A 21041-nucleotide genomic window follows, 5' to 3' on the forward strand; every position below is an offset into this window, starting at 1 on the left:
AGACCTCAGTCAGCAATTGAAACTGTTTAGGGGGCAGTCAGTGCAGTTTATTGACAATTTCCCATGGTTGCTGGAGAATGTACTTATCCAGTCTGCATTTTTATGGTAATTGTTTTTAAAATGTTTTTAAAGATGTTTTGTTTTTAAGACTTTATTTTAACAGATCTTTTTGTTTTATCACTTCTTGTTTGCCACCCTGGGCTCCCTTTGGGAGGAAGGGCAGGATATAAATTTAATAATAAATACTTGTAAGGGACCAGGACAAAGACAAAGGGTTAGATCTCTGCCCTCAAGATGAGCACAAGGTCAAGACGATGCAGATATTAGAAAAATGACACAGACAAAACAGACTTGGGTAATGACACAAGTCTATTGCCCATACCCATTAACCATACTTTATGTTGTAATCTGAACTCAGATCCTGAGTTATTTATTTATTTATTATTTGATTTATATCCCACCCTTCCTCCCAGCAGCAGCCCAGGGGGACAAACAGAAAAGCTAAAAACACTTTAAAACATCATAAAAACTGACTTTAAAATACATTAAAACAAAACATTGAAAACATTTTTTAAAAAAGCTTTAAAAACATCTTTTAAAAAACGGTTAAAAACATATTATTAAAAAAACACCACATATTAACAAGCAATTTAACATAGACACAGATGTCTGGTCCCCAGCCTTGCTCTGATGACCATGTCTTAGCCCTAGAATGGACATGTGAATGCATCATTGCATTCACAAAAATATTCATTCATCGCCCCCATTTCACCAACAAAATTGTTCCCAGATGGCAAACATCTACCTCTGCCCCACTTTGAGTTATGACTGCTTCCACAATAGGTTTCAAATGATTCCAGAAAAGAATGCACATATTGTTTTTAAGAGGTATTCCGTTTTTCAACTTGGTATCATAATTGGAAATATAACAGAACAACATGTTATTTGTTACTCATTTATACAACTTTATGTAATAAAAACTGTTGCCATTGAAACAGTAACTTATCTTTCCCTATATCTTAAAAAAATAGTAAATACATATTTTGGGAGAGATTTTCAAGAAACGGTTTGATTTAAGATTTACCTCTTTTATTCATTTCCAGCTTCTGGCAGCTCTTGTTATACACAAGAGTCTTGACACATATCAGCATTTTTCATTTATAACTATGGGAAAATATAGACAAGAGAGGAACAAAAGCTAGTTTCCTATGGGAGTTCTGTGTAAGAACTGTTAAGTCTCCAGAACATTTTGGTGAAATCTCTCATTTCTGCATTATCCTTCCACAGAATAATCTGTCAACCAATCTCTGTATGAAGTAGTCCATAAGAAGAAGAAAACCCCCTTCTGTTTACAATTAGATACAAACACAATGCATTCTACAAATATAGCAAGCTCCGTTTCATCAATAAAAGAAAATGTGACCGAGCCTGCAGCCTTGAATGTGCTCTGGTGCTATATGAAACAATATACAAAAGTGTTCCACGTTTGTGATCAAAGAGTTGCAACATTTGTTTATGAAAAGGACATCCCAATTAACTAGGCATCATTTTTTTAAAAAAAATACAAGAACTGCAGATTCTACACAAACTGTAGTCTACAGGCACTATCTTAAGAGGCATCCCCTCTGCTTTTTCACATCTGAGGGGAAGCCTCTTCTAATATGTCAGATATGGACACACTCAAGCATAAACTAAAAGCAATGTATACATGCTTTTGTTTCAGAACTATTGGTTTTACAAACATGAAAATTTATGCCAACTTAATTGACCAATTAAGGGAGCAATCTAAACCCAAGATCTACCAGTAGGAGTGGTGTTTGGAACAGGCAGATCTCCAGCTAAGCCTGGGCTCAACCGGGGTTATGTAAGATGAAGTCTCTCATCCCAGTTCAGCTGGAGATACGCTGACATAAATCCTCCATCCTGGCTCAGCTGGGACTTAGCCAAAGCCAGCTGAGCAAAGGCAGAGGTAAATCCCGAAAAAGGGCATTCCAGGGAGACTTGCTCCTTTTCCAAATTCCATTCAGCTTTGTCACATGACCCAGAAATCTAGCAGAAGTTACTGTTGCATACATTCACTAATAGGGGAAAAAAACACCCTTGCGGCTTAAGAACGTTAAGCCATCTGTTATAGCCAACAGATATTTCTATCAAACTTTAAAAAGCAGGAAAATTGGGCAGCTATAGTGAATGCACCAGGGGAGCAGGAGACCTGACCTCCTTTTTGAGATATTGTACTGCCTTACAAATTTGTAAAAATGCAAACGCAATTTGGGTTGGTCCTTCACAGTCCAATCCACTTCCTGTGTAACTTGGAAGAATTTGGTAAGAAATGAGATCCTGTGCAAGTTTGCTGAAAATGAATTGATCGTTTCCATGCTTATTGAGTTCAGTGGGATTTACTCCCCTGCAATTGTGTGTAGGATAGATGAAACTAGCCACGGGGGAGGAGGGGAAGGGGAGAGTGGGAGGAGAGGAAGAAGGGAAGAAGAAGGGAGAGGAGAGAGATGACAAGATGAGAGGGAGGGGAAAGGCAGGTCTGATTGTTTGTATGCTTATTGAGTTCAATGGGATTTACTCCCATGCAATCATGCTTAGGATAGGTGAAACTGACCACAGGGAGAAGGAGAATGGAATGAGGGGGAGGGGAAAGGGAAAGGAGAGAGATGGGGATAGGAAAGGAAGGAAGGGAATTGGAAGGAGGGTCAGGAGGAAGGGAGCAGGTTAGATTATTTGCATGTTGATTGAGTTCAACTGGATTTCCTCTTGTGCAATCAAGCTTAGGATAGGTGAAACTGACCTGGGAGAGGAGGGGAGGGGGAGAGGGAAGGGGAAGAAGGAGAGGGAGGACATTGGGTGGGTGGGCACTGGGCAGAGGGAAATCCCCTTTCCTTTCCAAAAGGAAAACACTGGGAACAGTATCATTGTTTTTCAGGGTTTCCCCCATCTTTTTATTCTACAGCAAACACATGTAGTCTCCCACCCACATTTAAACCAAAGCTGTCCCTGGCCACATCCACACCAGATATTTATTCTACTTTAAACAATCATGGCTTCCCCCAAAGAATCCTGGGAAGTGTAGTTTGTGAAGAATACTGAGAGTTGTTAAGAAATGCCCTATTCCCCTCACAAAGCTACAATCACCAGATTTCTCTGTGGAGGGGCTGACTGTTAAACTACTCTGGCCACTTGAGCTCTGTTAGAGGAATAGGAGTCTCCTAACAACTCTCAGCACCCTTCACAAACTACACTTCCCAGGATTCTTTGGGGGAAGCCATGGATGTCTGAAGTGGAATCAATATCTGGAATGGGTGTGGCCACCTGATTAGCCAAGCCAAACAGCTGTTAGTTAGGCTATTAGAACACTGACAGTTGGTTCTTACTGAGCATGCCTGTGCTTCATTAACTCCAATGTTAAATTTCTTAAATTAATTAAAAATCAGCCAGGCATTTTTCTAACTTTTAAACTGCAGAAGATGAAGGTCAGACTATGGGGCAAGGTCAGTAACAGGATTACAGGTACTCTGTGAAGGTGGCTAATTTTTAATTGATTTCAACAAATTATCACACCACTGACAGAAAAAAGTCCAACAAGGGTCTGGATTCCCCCCCTCTCTTGTTTTGGACTTTGAACTCTGGATTCTCTCTGAGTGTTTTGCGTATCACCATGAAAGGGTTGTTAAGAATCGTCTTCAGGACTATACGTTTTGTAAGATTTTGGTTTGAAATGAGCTTCTGGGAAGCAGCAGAATGGCATGCTGGTATTTTCAATTTATCATAGTGGAATGTGAAAAATCCATGCTGGCTACAGTATAATTCTTAAACACTCTTGCGGCTGTATAATTATGCTGGCTTCCTATTGTTTAGATTGCTCTGTAACATTTTTTTAATCAGATGACTGCCCTAGTGTTTAAATTTCATTTGAAGGAGGACATGGTCTTTCAGTTGTTGTTATTTAGTTTATATCCTGCCCCTCCTCTCAGAAGGAGACCAGGGTGGCAAACAAATGACAAAACATTAGAAACATCTATAAAACATATTAAAAACAAAACATATGGTTCCCAGGCGGTCTCCCATCCAGGCACTGATCAGATCTGACCCTGCTTAGCTTTAGCAGAGTGCTGGCCTCATGTGCCTTCAGACCATAGCCTGGGACTATGCTATGTTGGGACTTCCCCCTCATCACCCTTGTGCCGTCCCCAAATCTGCAATTGGAGGATCAGAAGACACCCCCAGAACACTGCGCAGGGGGAGAAGAAATAAGATTGTTCTGCTGGGCAAGCAGAAATCCTTGCGTTGACAGAACGATTTCCTCAGTGCTACACTGAATACAACTCATAAAGTAGCAGCAGTGGCCAGTGAGACAAAAAGTCCTCATTGCAATCTCTTTAAATTAGGGATGGGCGAGAAATTAGATTCAGTTCACATTTCAAGCCAAATCTATCAATTTCACGCTTTATGAAACGATCTCAGAACAGAAACACAGTTATCCTTCTAAATTCTCACTTAATTGAATTTTGCAATGCAGTTCGCCAATAAACCATGTTTAGAAAAGTCCATATGTTAAGAGAAAGTGTGCATAAAAATGAATATATGAGTAAAAATCTACAAAATGGATTGTATGATGAGTAATTGCTTGCAAAAATGTGTACATTAGTCAAAAGTGTCTACAAAGTGTTTATTAGGAGAAATATGCACTAAAATGGTAGAGAATTCATGAGGATTTTAAAAAATAGCAAATTGCTGCAGAAATGTGGAGAACTGAATTTAAGATTGGAATGAGAAACTGAGAGAATCGAAATTGACAGATTTTCCCATCCCTACTTTAAATAGACTATTTAAAAACCACATGCACTTTTTGTCATCTTTATAATTTGTTGTTACGAATCTTATGGAAGCCACTTTGGGAGCTTTATCAACTAAGATGAAGGTAAAAATGCTTCAAACAAATAAAAATAGGTTTATATGCATAAAAAGAATATTTGATACCTGGCTTCAGTTCTGCCCACTCAGCAAACCACTTCAGTTCACAATCACAAGTCCAGGGGTTTCCATGAAGATAGAGGCTCTCTAACTCAGACATATATATGAAAATGTCTCGTGGCAGAGAAGAAAGGAAGTTGTCAGACAAGTAGACATGCTTGATGGAGGATGTTTTGAACATTTGGAGATAGCGCAAGGTGACAAAAGTATCTGAGTGAAGTTGTTTAAGCAAATTTCCTTCCAAGTGAACCAGCTTCAGTGAAGTAAGACCATAGAAAGCTTTGGGGTTTACAAATTCAATTTGATTATGATCCATGTGCAACCGTACCAAACCTATGAGACCATGAAATGTGTTTACTTGAATAATTTTGACTTTGTTATAGCTCATCTTTAAGACCTGTTGAGAGAAAAAAATAGAAAAAGAAATTGCATTAAAATATACACACAATCTGAAGAATTCCAATAAAACATATTCAAATGTCAGATTAAAGCAAGGGGACAATTGGTTTAGCAATCAGAACAACTTTGGAAACAAAAGGTGAATAGGCTGCAGAAAACCTGCATATTGCACCACTAGAATGCATAATTTCCCCCTAAAAAAGGGTTGAAGGTGAACATTTGGCACAGCCCTAAACAAAACCAATGATGGATTATTTCCAGATAATCCTTACCTGTAACAAGTGCAAATCAGAGAATGTCCTGTCTTGAATTGTATGTATCTGATTACTGTGCAACATCAACAACGCCAGCTTCTCCAGGCCAGAAAAATCTGTTTCAGTCAGTTTAACCAAATTGTTGTAACTGTAACAAACATTTCATTCCAGATCTGGGTTTAGTCAGTCAGCTATAGTTCAAAGGTAAAACAAACAAACAAAACAGAGTCTCTCTTTTGCAAATGCGTAAGTAGATTTTAGTTAAAACTTGCCATGTCAAATTCAAAATATCTTCTCTAATACAAAGGTAGATGAAAATTCATAGACACACTCACCCCTAGAATGAATGCACATGATTTGCTAGTATGCATCCAGGAATATGGGTTACTTTATTTAAAATATATATATTCCATTTCCCAGCTGTAGCTCCCAAATTGTCTCACAACAAAGGCTCAATACAGAGTTAGAATATAGTATACTAGCAGCCTTCTATCCAGTGTTGCTCCAGAAGTTGAAGAAACCAAAACATCAGGGCAGTTTTGAAAGATTCAGTCTGCCACCTTGATCCAAAATGGCATCCGTCTGCATCCAGACACAGACAAAAACCTGCTTCTTGATCTCAGGAGCCATCATGCAAAATTTGGTTAAGATATCTTAAGAAGTGTCGAAATGCATAGTGAACAAACAACTTTCCAAAATATATAGCTGATACTCATGAAATCACAGTGTAAACAATAAAATACCATCAAATTTTCTACAAGGCATACCTTCAATAAAACATCAACAAATACCATAAAAGAGCATTAGGCGGCGCTTATGTCTAAAAGCCTAACCTTTTAACATTCTTAAGTATTCTCAATAAGGGCTTAGCACCCAAGTAGTTGCCACAGTGGGCACTAGTTAGCTTGCAAGTATCACGGATCTACTGGGCAGAGCAAGGCAATTAGACAAATACATGGAGGATAAGGCTATTAGTGCCTACTGGCTATGATGGCTATGCTCTGCCTCTACGGTTGGAGGCAGTAAGCTTTTGAATGCCAGTTGCTGGAAATCTCAGGATGGGAGAGTGCTGTTGCACTCAGGTCCTCCTTGCTTGGTTCCCATAGGCATCGGTTTGGCCAGTTTGAGAACAGGATGCTGGACTAGATGTGCCATTGGCCTGATCCAGCAAGCTCTTTTACCTCACCAAAGTGGTGTTGAACTTAACTGCACAGGATATATTTACTTTGATACAAATCTATTTACTGAATCCAAATCAGGTATTTGTGCCTTCCCCTACACTTTTATCCTATGCCTGCCCCTATAGCCACCTGTAGTGCAGAAAGGTTTATGTATGTATCCATGCAAAGTTGGCAAGGGTTAAGTGCAAGACAGTACTGCACTATGTGAATGCTAGGAAAGATCATGCTTTGGAGAAATTATTTACAGCAACCAGTCGTAGCAAGTGACTCTCATGAAAACATTACATAGTGACCTTGTTTTAGTGTGAATCAAAGATCCTAGATTGCTGGAGCCCATTATTTATTTACCTATAACCAAGAGATATTTCTATCAAACTGTAAAAAGCACTCTACAATTTTCTTACTTGCCTTTTCATCAAATGGTGCTCAAATCATTAACAAGAGTACTCTTCTCTCTTTACTGCCTTCAAGTCGATCCCGACTTATGGTGACCTTATGAATATAGGGTTTTCGTGGTAAGCAGTATTCAGAGGGGGCTTACCATTGCCTTCCTCTGAGGCTGAGAGGCAGTGACTGGCCCAAGGTCACCCAGTGAGTTTCATGGCTGTGTGGGGATTCGAACCCTGGTCTCCCAGGTCATAGTCCAGCACTTTAACCACTACACCACACTGGCTCTCGACAAGAGTACAATACAAGGTAAAAAAATGCAAAATAACAGTCAAAAACATAAAACACTACAGACAAAACACATTAACAAAATAAATAAACATAACCTCCAGTTGAATGAATTATAACACCCCCCTGAAGCAGAATCAAACAGAATCAATAATTCCACCTGCCCTAACTAGGGCAAAGTAAGAGGAAGAAGATGAAGCTGCCTATGTTCCACCAGCCAGGTCTGGATGAGGAGAACCTAGACCCCACATGAGACACCATTAAAGGGTAAAGGGGCTACAGGCATACCCCGCTTTAACATACGCAATGGGACCGGAGTGTGTATGTAAAGTGAAAATGTACTTAAAGTGAAGCAATTATCTATGCATGTACTGCACTGCAATCGCCACTAGATGGCAGCGGCGTCATGCCATTAAGTGTCTGTAATTGCGAAGCACGCGTACGTTAAGTGGGGTATGGTGGTGTATGGAGCATGTACGTTATAGCTAGGCAACGTTAAGTGACGTTAAGTGGGGGTATGCCTGTATTTCCTCAGCTCTGATGTTGCTCCTGCACTACCACAACCCTCTGAAGGAACAGGTTTGCACTTGGTATGTTCCTTGATCTATCTCAGGAGCTAGAGGTACAATTTGCTTCTGTGGAACAGAATGATTTTGCCAGCTTAGGCTGTGACCCTACCTAGTATGTGATCATAGAATCACAGAACAGAATCATAGAATAGTAGAGCTGGAAGAGTCCTATAAGGCTATTGAGTCCAATTCCCTGTTCAGTGCAGGAATGCATCTTAAAACATACCTGGGCATATCAAGGCCTGGAGTAGCAGCAGGCCCGTGAGGTGAGGGCAAGAGCTCAGCCTCACCAGGTGGGTGGGAGGCCAGCTAGGGTAGGTAAGCTGTGATGACTCCTGGGGTGGTGATGGGGGAGGGGAAGGGAGAGGGGAGTTCTGGTGACCCCTGGGGTGGTGGGGAGAGGAGGACTGCTGACCCCTGGGTAGGGAATTCTGGTGACCCTAGGATAGAGTGAGAAAGGGGGAGGGAGGGTCTGGCGACACCTGAGGAATGGGGGAGAGCTATGGCAAACTATGGTGGGGAGGGGGCTTTGGTGAACTGGGGGGAGGGGGGTTGGCGACAGTAGGTGAGGTTGCTGAGTACTGGGGCAGAACCCCTAGCAGTAATAAATAAATATACAACACATTTACAATTGCTAAACAAGCTGGATTATCAGGTCAAAGACCTGAGTAAAAATGTCTTTGCCTGCTGGGGGAAGGTCACCAGAGAAGGGAGAGTTCCAAAGCCTCCCTGACCCAAACCACCAAGGCAGCTTCCTCTCAGGTTACCATCAGACATATTTCAGAAGTTAACAGGAAAAAGGGCCTCTCCCAAAGGTCTTTAAATCCAGGCAAACCTCCTAAGTGAGAATGCAATCTTTCAGATATAACCTGGCCCAAGTAAAGCTGAACTGAAAATACTGACCCACCTTCGCAGTCCCTTTCTCATCGCAGAGGACTCTAGGCAGGGAGGTGTCCCTTGCTTTGGTGCTGGCAGGAAAGAGAGGGACCAGCCCTTTCCCAGTCATTCAGCATACACACACAGAAGACTAGGGAGAGAGAAGGAGCAAGGTTCTTGCTTTGTGCTGGATTTTGCAGACTCTCTCAATGCAGCAAGAATCTCTGCCACAGGGGTCTGAGGAAAACCGGTTCAGGGTTGACCCCTAAAATAACTGGGCAGCCAAAAGTTGAGGAGACCTGGCAAATATATTTTCTGTGGTCTGATTTACATGTATAGGTTTTAAGCCAGGTGTGGAAAATGTGTGGTCCTCCAGAACTGGTTTGAATCCAGCTACCATTAGCCAGCATGGGATGAGTTTTCACCAGAAGATTGCACTTAGTGCAGCCAGGGCACTTGGGCACCATGGGATCTGTAATTCCCATGACATTCAGCTGCCAGGGTTGCACTCTAGCTAGTTTATTAAAACAAGGAGCTGTTGCTTCTGATCATCTCCTTGCATCTGCATCAGGGGAGGAGTGGAGAAATGCATGAGCCTTAGATACATAACACTAGACCATTGTTTAATATTAGATCTGAACCAGGTCCAAATAGAAGTGTAATTGGCTGTATATGAAGCAACAACAACAAGAGGAAAAGGGGGGAAAGTCATGTGATGACAAACCCACTGAATCTATATGCATCCTGTCATCATAGGCAAGCTCAAACTTGGTTGATGTCTCAGTCTGGGGGAAAAACTGATTCAAATTGATCAAGTGATTCACAGGTTAATTTGAGTGAAAGCTGATATACAGATTGTTTATCCCTTTAAGGCAGGAATTAAACAAGATGTTCTTTGATCTCTCCAAACCAATGACATGGGGCTTCATGGATCAGTGTGTGCCTCATTTAAGACTCTTCTTATGACATGCTAATTGTAGTAGATAAAGCAATTAGGTCTCATTATTACATATTACTATTTGAGCAATATTGTGTAAACCTACCCTAAGTTGATGCGCTCCACATTTGAGGGGATGTGCACTGGGATGGTGGTGAGATGACGGAATGTGCAATGTACTTCGGTGGGTACGTAGCAGGCACAGTGCTTAGGGCAGGCACTGCTGGAAGAAAAAGCAGCCAAGAAGACCCCAAAGAGGAAACCTAGTAGGCAAGGGTTGCTCCTGCCTGTTCCTTGCATCCTGTGTGAAGATCTTAAAGCACCAGCTCTCTCAGCAAACACGAACAAACAATACTGTAGAAAACAGAACACAATACAAGGCATCGTGTCAAGATGGGATGTCACAAATTTGTGTCTTTGATCTCAGGACTTGTTTAAAATAAATGTTGTCTTAGAATCCTTGCAGGAAATTTCCTTCCTTTTTTTGAAAACAACTTTGTAGTTAAAAAAGCTATGGCAGTTTGTTTGTTTTTTAAAAAAGAACATTCCTTCACAGCTTCTTGCTTTTAGTGAATGTGGGGCGGGGGCAGGTTCCTGTTGACAGGTATTACAACTGAAATGTGAGCCACTATTGAAGCTATTGTTACAAATAAATAAACCCACTTTTTCATTATTTGGTGTATTCATAAATCTGCTTGTAAGTAGTCTTTGCCAAAGAACACGTCGAGTCCTTCTTTGCCAAGTAAATTAGGCTTAAAAAATGCAGGCGTTTAGAAGATGACAGCTCTTGTTAAGAAAGTTAATAAGCAATGGCAGGACTGACAGCAGTTCAACTTTATCCTCCTTCCCCCTCCTTTTTTAGAGAGTGCGCGCAATGCCCCCTCCTATTTGTAGTGCTGCAAGATTGGAGCACAGTTAGGATAAAGTGTAGATTAAAGCAGCATGGTGTCTTAGATTGGAAAACAGCATTTACTATTTGGATAGCTTAATTTTAAATTAAATAAATATTACGGAACTGGAATAGTTCAGCTAAATGCTGGATTTCTAGGATATGGTCTTGAGTTAATACTGAGCATTCTATAGTCCTTAGTAATATTTACTGAATAATTAATTGTATGAGCTAGCATAGCAATGAAAGAATGCTTTTAACTGTAACTGTTTATAGTATGCTTCTAACTATTTTTAAGGAATTTTTTAAAAAAAAATATTTTGTTGATGTGTTTCCCACTCTGTCTCCTTCAGTAGGAAGGGCTGGATATAAATTCAATACATGAATAAATTGTATGAGCTAGTTGTTGAGTGCTGGACTCCAACCCTCTAGCATGATGTAAGTGGTTAGTGTTGCAGAAATCCAAATTCAAATCTCCAGGCAGCCTTGAAGGCCTTTAGGTGACTTTGGGCCAGTCACCATCTCTCTGCCTAACCTACCACATAAGATTGTTGTGAGGATTAAACTAAACCAATGTACTTATGTCCCAGCTTGGAGGAATGGTGGGATATGAATAATAACAACAACAACAACAACTGAAATACATGTTTTTCGTTCTACTTAACCCTCCCCAAATACCTGATAACATGTAGTGAGTTCATGGCATAGAAGAGATCTGGATCAGAGGCTTCCTGATTGCAGCTTTTAACAACAGTAGCTATTGTGTGGTGTCAGATTTCTCCCTGTCATTTTATAGGCAGGACAAATTTCTCGCTGTCATTTTAGAGTTTAAATGTATTACGATTTATTTATTTATTTATTTTATTTCATTTTTAAACCGCCCATAGCGAATAGCTCTCTGGGCGGTGTACAAAAGATTAAAAGTACAGAAATACAAAATATCACAATAAATAAACTGAAACAAAGAGATCACAATACATGAACACTGTTGGGAGATCTGCTCTTAATTTCTTTTTTTCCTCCCCTCTCCATGCATGTAAGCTGTTGCACTGAAGAAGTGGGTAGCAGCATGTGCATCATACTGATTGCATAACTTGACCAAAAGAAGGCTTGTAGCCTTTGGGTTGTATCCAGTGAATTCAAAGTAGACCCACTGAAAATAATTGATTACACCAATTCTAGACCCCCTTCACTGTACAGTTATTACTAACTTATTTGAATGATAAGCCTGGTTCCTGCAAAAAACCCAAAAACCTACAGTGCCACTAATATTTTAATACATCATATTGATAGGAAGCAAAATTCCAGATTAAAAAAGTATTTGCAGTTAACCGGCAGAGTCCTTCACAACAGCTCAAAAATAATTTCTAGTCACTTGCAGCAGAAACAACCAAGAGTCCCTGTAGCACCTTAAAACGACTAACACGTTTATTTAAGGCATAAGCTTCTCCTGGTCCACTTTATCAGATACACGAAGGGTTCTCCTCAGGTGCCCTTTTGCAGAGTTCTTCGGGTGGGGCAGTTTGGCATGGCAAAACAAAAGAAAGGAGTCCACCACTCCTCCAAAAACGATCTCAAGTAAAAACCCCGCGAAAAGGAAGTAAGAAGGAGCATCATACCTGCACGGCAGTCTTCCCCCTCTTTATTTCTCTTTATTTCTCCATTCGGGTGGGTGTAGACTTCTCCCGCCAACGGATAAGCTGCTCATACATGGAAAGAGGGAGCGGGAAAAGTTCATGAGGACTCGGAGGATGTGTGTGAGTGAGAGAAGCTGCGGCAGAGGTGAGAGGATGGGCGTCTGTGAGGAAACCCGGGGCAAAAACACGCCCCTCAGCCCTGTTGCAAGCAGGGTAGGCTTGGCCGCTTTGCAGAAAAGAGAAGCACGCGCGCCGGCGGTCCCCTCGCACGCTCCTCTCGCGCTGTACGCGGGCCAAGCGCCGGGGCTTCCCCGGATCGGCCCAAAAAGAACGGGGGAGGGGGAGGGTCTACTCCCCGGCTTTCCAGACTAGACGTGAATGCTCGCTTGCTCTCTTTCTGGGCTCCGCGGGTTTCTCCTTTGGTGCCCGCTACCACTTTCCCGAAAGCTGCCTTCCGCTGGGCACCCTGGGCTGTTGAACTCCTCTTTAAACTCTCCCGTTATTTCTTGGCACCAACTCGCCACTTTCCCTCCCCCTTCCTTATCAAACCCCTCTATCCTCGTGGCTATCTTCTTTCCTCCGTCTAGGCCTTTAGAGCTCCTCTCTCTAAATGCTGAGAAACGAATTCACGAAGTGTGGCAAGGTGACAGTGAGAGGCAATACATGTCTTTGCAAACCACTTTTCATGCAGACAGCAGGCGAGGCTTCCACCTGATCAGAGGTGAGGACACCTGGCCCACCCTCCCTGCCTTACTTATCCCAGTCTGCGTCTGTGTTGCAATTGCTTTCTAAGAAGTTTTAATATATTTAAAGTCTGTTTTTAAGATGTTTTAGAGTGTTTTATTTGCTGCCCTAGGATCCTTTTGGGAAGAAGGGTGGGATATATATTTAATAAATAAATAATATCCCCAGAAGCTTCTGCATTCTGCTGCACCTCTTGGATTCCCTAGTACTGTTTGTCTCCCATACATCTGGCCCCTTTAACTTCCCTTTAATCTTTCCTCAACTGGTTACCTGTTTGGTTCTTAATTCACCCATGCCGCTCGCTTTGAAATGAGTCATCCGTTCCAAATTTATCTTCTTATTACCTTGATAGCTCCTATTTAGCATTTACATTAGGCTGCAATGCTAAGCACATTTAGGATCATAGGAAGCTGCCTTATATTGAGTCACATGCACTTTACTACACAAAGTGTGGTGTGAATTGTTAGCTCTGTAGACAAGATATACATACACTCCCAATGACAACATGGCAATAAAATGCAGAGGCATACTAATACAGAAATATGAAATGCAAAGATAAAATGCACAACAAATCTCAAATAATATGCCAAATGCATGTCGACTGGAAACAAGTCTTCAGTGGCATCTATTCGGAGAGCTTCTCTTTGTGTGTGGATTGAGATGATACAATGCAGCATAATATAAGGCTCCAAATGTACTAACGTCTTACTCTTACAGTCACTGTTATACAGTATGCATATGCTTCCTGTTCTAGACCTAGGAAGACTTCAGGAAGGATCTAGTCTCAAAACGATGCAGTCCTTGCGGAACATGCAGAGGTGCTTGGCTACGGACAGCGCATTGATCTCCGAAATGGATCTGGCTGATGTGATGGCCACAAGAAAAAGAACCTTGAACGACAACAAGCAGAGAGGGACGGTGTTGAGAGGTTCAAAAGGTGGCTTCTGTAGCACCGTGAAGACCATTTGAAGGCTCCATGAAGGATATCTATGGACTGTAGGCAGGCAGAGGGCCATAGCTCCTCTGAGAAAATGTCTCACCAGTGGATGGGAACTGGTAACTCCAGAAGGACAGAGAGACAAAACCGACGATAGGGCAGAGACCTTATGCTTCAGGGTGTTGACCTTCAGGCCCCTGTTGAGACCCTCCTGCAGAAACTCCAGAATATCTGAGACAGAAACATTGGTTGGACAGATGCCTCTGCCTCCGCTCCAGGTAATGAAGCTGTGCCATGTAGAACCATAGATTCTTTTTGTAGAGGAGCGGCATGATGCCAAAATGGTAGATATGACCCCCTGTGATAGGCCTGATTCTCCTAAACAGTGGCGCTCAACCGGCACGTGGTCAGTTGCAGCCAGGCTGGATCCAGATATCGAATTGGCCCTTGCGTGAGTAGGTTTGGTGAAGGGGAAACTTCCAAGGGGAATCGATCGACAGCTGTATCATCTCTGTAAACCATGGTTGAAGTGGCCAGTAGGATGCTATTAGAACTAGTTCTGCGCCTTCCTCCCTCAGCTTCCTTAAAGTGCGGGCTATCAGAGGAGTTGGTGGGAAAGCATAGAGGAGTCCTGGGGGCCAGGCGACTAAAAGTGCATCTACTGCCTCTGTGTGGCGCAATGGGTACCGGGTGAAGAACCAGGGAAGTTGATGATTGGCGGGGGATGCAAAATGGTCCACCGCTATGTCGCCAAAACGGCGCTGCAGTTGAGCAAACATCTCCGGATGCAGTCTCCACTTCCCTGCTTGAAGCTGCTGGCGACTCAGCCAGTCTGCTGCAGTGTTGATGTCCCCAGTGAGATGTTCTGCATGCATCGAGTCCACACATAGCTCCGCCCATGAGAGAAGACGTGCAGCTTTGTGCTGGAGGCTCCGCGACCACATCCCTCATTATTTGTTGACGTGGGCCTTCGTACAGATGCAAAACAGGATGTGGCGAAGGCTGAGTCTCTGGGTGAAGTGCTGGATGGCTGATTGGGCCACCCTGAGTTCTAGCCAATTGTTGCTGTGTTTTGTCTCCTCTGTTGACCACCATCCCTGGATACATAGGGAATACCAAGGGAGCTCTGGGTGACCTGAGAGTAGCATGGCCCCTGGACATTGCAAAAGGTTCAGAAGAGGAGGCATCCACTTCCCATGGTGAATGTCCCATAAACTCCCTAGGCAGTACATGCTTAGGGCACCTAGATCCACTGGTGACTGGTGACATGCCTTGATGGAGCAGCTCTGGCAGCCATCGGCTGAGTCAAGATGGGAGCCAAGAGCTCTGTGGACAGTACTCCAATGAGGGCCTCCCTGACCCGGGAAAGGGCCTCAGGCATGACCTGGGATGGCAGCGCCGTCTCCAGTCCTGCATGATGGGGAAGACCCAGTGGATGCAAGAAGCTGTGGCTGAGAGCTTCTCCCTTCTGCAAAATTCTCCACGTCACTGCCTGAAGAGGCACCAGGTGAAGCTATGCAGGATGCATCTGCAGCAGGCTCATCTTCTGAGAATGAATCCTGAGTGTGCGTAGCTGCAGCATTCTGATGGCTGGTAGAGTGACTAACAGAGGCCTTGTGATGGTGCCTAGAGCTGTCAGAGTGCTGAAGGCACCTTTTAGGACTGTGAGCCAGTTTGGCAGAGGCCGTCAGAGCTGTCCCTAAGTCCCCTAAGGATTGGCAAGGCACAGGAGTAATGCCTGATTCCCCTGAATTAACAGCTGTCCCTGAGGCAGCTGCCGCCATAAACTTCTTTTTAGTGGGAACCGCTGAAGGGAATGCTTCCAAAATCGCAGCCGGTCTGGAAGCTGCAGCTGGTGCAAACTGTGGCAGTGAGACTGCTCACTGGGGCATGGTATCGCCAACATGTCACCCCACTGCTGAAAGAACTGCACTGGCTACCCATTTGCTACCGGGCCAAGTTCAAGGTTCTAGTTTTGGTGTACAAAGCCCTATACAGCTTGGGATCAGGATACCTGAAAGACCGTCTTATCCCTTATATACCCAGTCAATCACTGCGCTCTGCAGGTGAGGGGCTCCTGCAGATACCATCTTATCAGGAGGTCCGTTCTGCACAACATAGGAAACAGACCTTTAGTCTGGCAGCACCTACTCTGTGGAATTCCTTCCCCTTAAATATTAGACAGGCGCCATCTCTGTTATCTTTTCGGTGCCTATTGAAGACCTTCCTCTTTCAATAAGCCTTTTAAGTTGAGACCTATCCCGGTCTGCGTCTGTGTCAGAATTGCTTTTTAGTATGTTCTTAAACCATTTTTAAAATGTTTTTAAACTTAGACAATGTTTTGAAAGTTTTTTTTAAGAAACATTCTTAAAGATATTTTGTTTTAATGTGTTTTAAAGTTTGTTTTTATGCTGTTTTAAAGTTTTTAGTGCTTATTTTTACCTCCCAGGGCTCCTGCCGGGAGGAAGACAAGAAATTCTACCTCCTAGGTTGACGAGGCAGAAAGGACTGGAGAGGTCACGTGCGTGAGCCAACCTACTCCCAGTGATTCTGCTGTTTTTTCCTGCCTATGGTCAAACCCACTTGATGGACTATCATCCAGGGAGAAATGATCATTGGGTTAGTGTTTACTCGAAGTAAAACATATTTACATGGTAGAGCAACGAGCTCTTAGCAGCAAGTGTTGATGCCATCAGCATGAGGCTTAGAAGAAAGTAGGGGAAGAGAGACAGGAAGGAAGCACAGCAGTTTCCCCATATCCCCTCTCATCTCAACAAGGAATAGGTTAACTCTTTGAGCCCCGGTTTTCAGTGACTCAAAGTCCTCCAACAATGTGATGGTCCATTCAATGTATTTTTAAAGGATTCTAGTATCAGTGGTTCTCAAAGCTTTTTGCCCATGGATCGCTTGAAAGTGGCTAAGGGTCAGGGTTGACCACTTTAATGATTTTTCTGCATTTGTAATATTCTGTGTTAGATGCTGTATGACTTAAAAGGTTGGTGGTATTTCATTCATTTTGATAACACCTTTTCAGACAACCGTAAACCCATGACAATTCATAGGGAGTGAAGTAGAAAGAGAAAATATAAAATTCTCAAGTCTTTCACTTATGCTGACCACATCTGATAAGTCTCTGTCAGACAGTGGGTTCTTCTCGGGAATTATCTCCTACTGAACCTCTGTAGTTGCCCCAACAACTTCAACAATCCAACTCAAGGTGGAAAACCCACAGTTGAGCAGAAGTGCTAAAGCAGCAAGCCCTGCTCAGAAAGACTTCAGTATAGATGGCTCCCCCAGATCCTCAGTAGCAGCTGCCGCTGCTTTCCTCATACCCCCTACTTCAACAGGCTCCATATTAGAGAGAGTTAAGGTGGAGTGACAAAGACTTAGGTGTAAGGAGCAGGTAACACACTGTCAACTTTTCCTTGGCCTGATACAGAGGTTGCCAAGCTTTTTGGGCCAGTGGGCACATTTGGTATTTTGAGAAGTGCTGTGAGTGCCAGTCACAAAATGGCTTTACTGAGGGCATGTCAGAATGCAAAATGGCTGCCACATTGAATAGATCAGAAAAAGAGACAGGACCACGGAATGATGCAGGTATCCCCCCCAATGGGTAAAAAGGAACCTCAATCACTATGCCTGCTTGCAGAGAGAAGCACTGTGTGCCTCTTCTTTTTAGAACGACTGGAGGGTGGGTGTTCAGTCCTGGCATTCAACAAAATGTGGGCATGTTTAGGGGAGATGTTCAATGTAGGAATGACTGAGCCAGTGCAAACAGGAACTGAGCAGGAAGGACAAATAATCTTTCAGGCATCGTGGATTTTTGAGGGGATCCTGAGACCTTTCAGAGTCACCATAGGTGGAAGTGGCAGTAGTGTAGTGGCAAATCCAGAAGTGCAGGGTCCCTTTGCTATGCCCCCTCACTCACTAGCTTGCTTGCTGCTGTCTCCACACTCCTCAGTCCTTCACAGGCATGCCTTCTCCCACAACAACAGATATCCATAGGAGCCAATCAGCATGAAAGGGGAGTGTGTTAGTTACTGAGAGGAATCTTCTGTGTCTCATTTACTCACTCACCTCCTTTCACTGTGATTTGCTTCAATCAGCAGGAAAGGAAAAAGAAGCATGTTAGGTTTTTCTCAGTGGCTAACACACTCTCTTTTCATGCTGATTGGCTCATAGGACACTGGAGACATAGGGACCCTGCTCCCAAAAATGTAAGGAGTCTAAGACCCCAGCCAAGACCCTGGACAGCTACACCCCTGTCTACCAGGAGAATCTCAGCAGCTGATGATTACACATGTGGTAAAAAAGGAACATAGTGGGAGATAGATTCCAAATATGTCTAAAGACAAAAATGTAATGATTAATGACATTAACGTTAATTAATATAACTCAGTTCTAGTTTTATCGCTTGTGGCTTGTCCACATTTGAGCATTACTAAGCTGTTAATCCACTTTCCCCCTTTGAATTAGACTGGAATAGTCCACACCCAAACATCTTTTAATATATATTTTGTTATGAGCATGGGGGTTGGAGTGGATGATCCCTGTGGGTCCCCTTTCCAGCCCCTGATTTGGAATCCTATGCCTTGGAATGAGGAACTCACTCTGCTGGTCAGATGAGTCTCTCCTTTGAACAAATAGAGTGGTCATGTAAGATAACGGGCCTATCAGTTGCCCAGCAATGGTGAATGGGCCAGGAAGACCCTTTTGTCATTGAAACTCTTCAGGAGAGCATCCCCCCCTTCCTGGAGCCAAGCAGAGGTTTTAGTTGTGTCTGGAGAATGCTTGGAGACTGGAGGCAGGCAGAGAGACTGGCTCTCTGCACCATGGCATTTGGAGTGCCTCCTGTAATACAGATAGAAAAGCTGGATATTGGACTGCTGATGCATTGAACCCCCTCCATCTGAAGCTCAGGTTGGAATGTATGTAAATAAACAAACCATATTTCATAAAGACACCGCAGTCTCCACTGACCTTCTTCCCCAAAGGAAACCAAACCCTGGAGGAGCACAGGGACCCCTGAAATCTCACTGCTCGGAGATTGAGGAGGCGCGCAACAATATATATATTGTTCAGCACATATAAATATTCAGCACACACTTTTCAGACTGCTGTGAAATATCTGGTGTAGCAATATTTTAATGAGGTTTGCTTGTATAGTTTTCTGGTTTTGTGTAAATCTGAGGGATCCAAAAGAAAATGTATGTAAGGATATGCTCATCCACTGAGGGACAGTCCGAAATAGTTAAAAGAACAAACAGGAAAGAAATGAAGCGTTGAGGAAGCAGTGAGTGGAAAGGAGGGTAGCATTGATTCACCAACCTCAAAACACTGAAACAGTCTGCAACCCCAAGTGGAGCAGTTAGAGCCTGATTTCCTCCAATTTATCAGATTATCTCTGTATCGGGTAAACCTGGATTTACAGGAGGAAAACATTGAGTTTGGTGTTTTGAGGGTAATATGGACTATGCAAATTAAATGGGAACACAAACAGCCGTAAACACACAGTCAACTCTAGTGTGGACAAGCCCTTTCATTTGGAGAAAGTATTGAATAATTAATGAACATGGCTTTTTTTAGGGTTGCCAAGTCAGAAGCATCCCAAACCCTGAGATTTCAGGGGCGGGCCCTAGTGATATCATGGGGGCATGTCCTAGTGATGTCATTAAAATGATACATTAAGCATCAGCCACAGTTGTTTGGAGCATACCACTCAAACAAAAAAAATTATCTGACTGGAAATTAATATGGGAAATCTTAGCAAATGAGGGTGTTTCCAGGTCCAGCTGAAGTGATGGGATCATTCCTTCTCACCTGCTTAGACAGCCTAGGTAAGGGACATTTAATCTAGCCTACTTTCTTCTGGCAAGAAGGGTTTAAGTGCCCTTATGCCAAGCCAGTCACCAGAAGGCCATTATAGGAAGAAAGCCTAGTGTTGTGGAGATGTTAGATGGGAGCACTCAGGAGTCAAGATGGATGCCTCTGAAGGCTGCAATTCTAAACACACTTACTAAGGGACTAAGCCCCATAGAACTCAACAGGACTTACTTCTGAGTAGATATTGTTAGGATTGTGCTGTTGGTAAGGCTTGACTAGGGGTCCTCTGCAACGATATCCATATCAAAGAGCATTGGCAACCCTCTGCCTGAAATGCCCTGCCTGCCCTTTAACATGGCTGGTCCAAACTTCTTTACACATTTGACCCTTCACTGCAGAGCGGCAAACAAAAGCACTAAAAACACTTTAAAACATCATAAAAACAGACATTAAAATACATTAAAACAAAACAGCTTTAAAAACATTTTTTTAAAGGCTGTGAAGACATTTTTTAAAAAGGTTAAAATACTTTTTTTTAAAAAAATGTTTTAATTCCTTCTATAAACTGCTTTGAGGTTTTTTACAATAAAGTGGAATTGAAATGTAGTAAATAAAATACATAAATAAATGTCTGAGTCACTGTGGCCCTTGGGTATCTTTCCTCTTTTATAATGAGTCAGGCCATTTGGTACCATCTAGCTCAGTACTGCTGACAAGGATTAGCATTGGCTCTCCAGAATTCCAGGCAATAGTCTCTTCCAGACATTGAATTTTGGACCTTGGTATGCAAAGCATGTGCCCTACCACTGAGCTACAGGCCTGTCTTAAAAAGTATCTTTTAAAATTATTCTTTTCAGTTCACTAATGAATGCACAGCATACTAGGGCAGATCCACACCATGCATTTAAAGCATATTCAGCATACATTTGAAGAACATGAATCCCACCACAGAATCCTGGGAACTGTAGTTTGTTAAGGATGCTGGGAACTATAACTTGAAGGGGAAACTATACTTCCCAGGATTCTTTAGGAGAAGTCATGTACTTTAACTGCAAGTTGGATGTGCTTTAAATGTATTATGTGGATCTGCATTACTTCATAAACTTTGCCTGCATATAAATCATTTTCATTAAATTG

The 21041-nt window shown here is 42.7% G+C and overlaps 1 protein-coding gene across 3 annotated transcripts in view; it reads right to left on the minus strand.

Moving 5' to 3' along the window:
- Positions 1-12580, minus strand: part of IGSF10 (immunoglobulin superfamily member 10) — a 25917-nt gene extending 13337 nt beyond the window's left edge. The window contains exons 1-4 of one of the 3 annotated variants that reach the window (XM_061637040.1): positions 12383-12580; positions 9981-10228; positions 5655-5784; positions 4990-5380 (exon numbers count right to left, since the gene is read on the minus strand). In XM_061637040.1, the coding sequence (XP_061493024.1) occupies positions 4990-5380; positions 5655-5784; positions 9981-10174 (715 nt within the window). In that variant the 5' untranslated portion in view covers positions 10175-10228; positions 12383-12580. Of the gene's footprint in view, positions 1-1084; positions 1154-4989; positions 5381-5654; positions 5810-9980; positions 10229-12382 lie in introns of those variants that run through there. The other 2 variants (XM_061637038.1, XM_061637039.1) reach the window with 2 other exon arrangements.
- Between the last annotated feature and the right edge of the window lie 8461 nt (positions 12581-21041).

This window comes from Rhineura floridana, chromosome 7, assembly GCF_030035675.1.
Source record: "Rhineura floridana isolate rRhiFlo1 chromosome 7, rRhiFlo1.hap2, whole genome shotgun sequence".
Classification (NCBI taxonomy): Eukaryota; Metazoa; Chordata; class Lepidosauria; order Squamata; family Rhineuridae; genus Rhineura; species Rhineura floridana.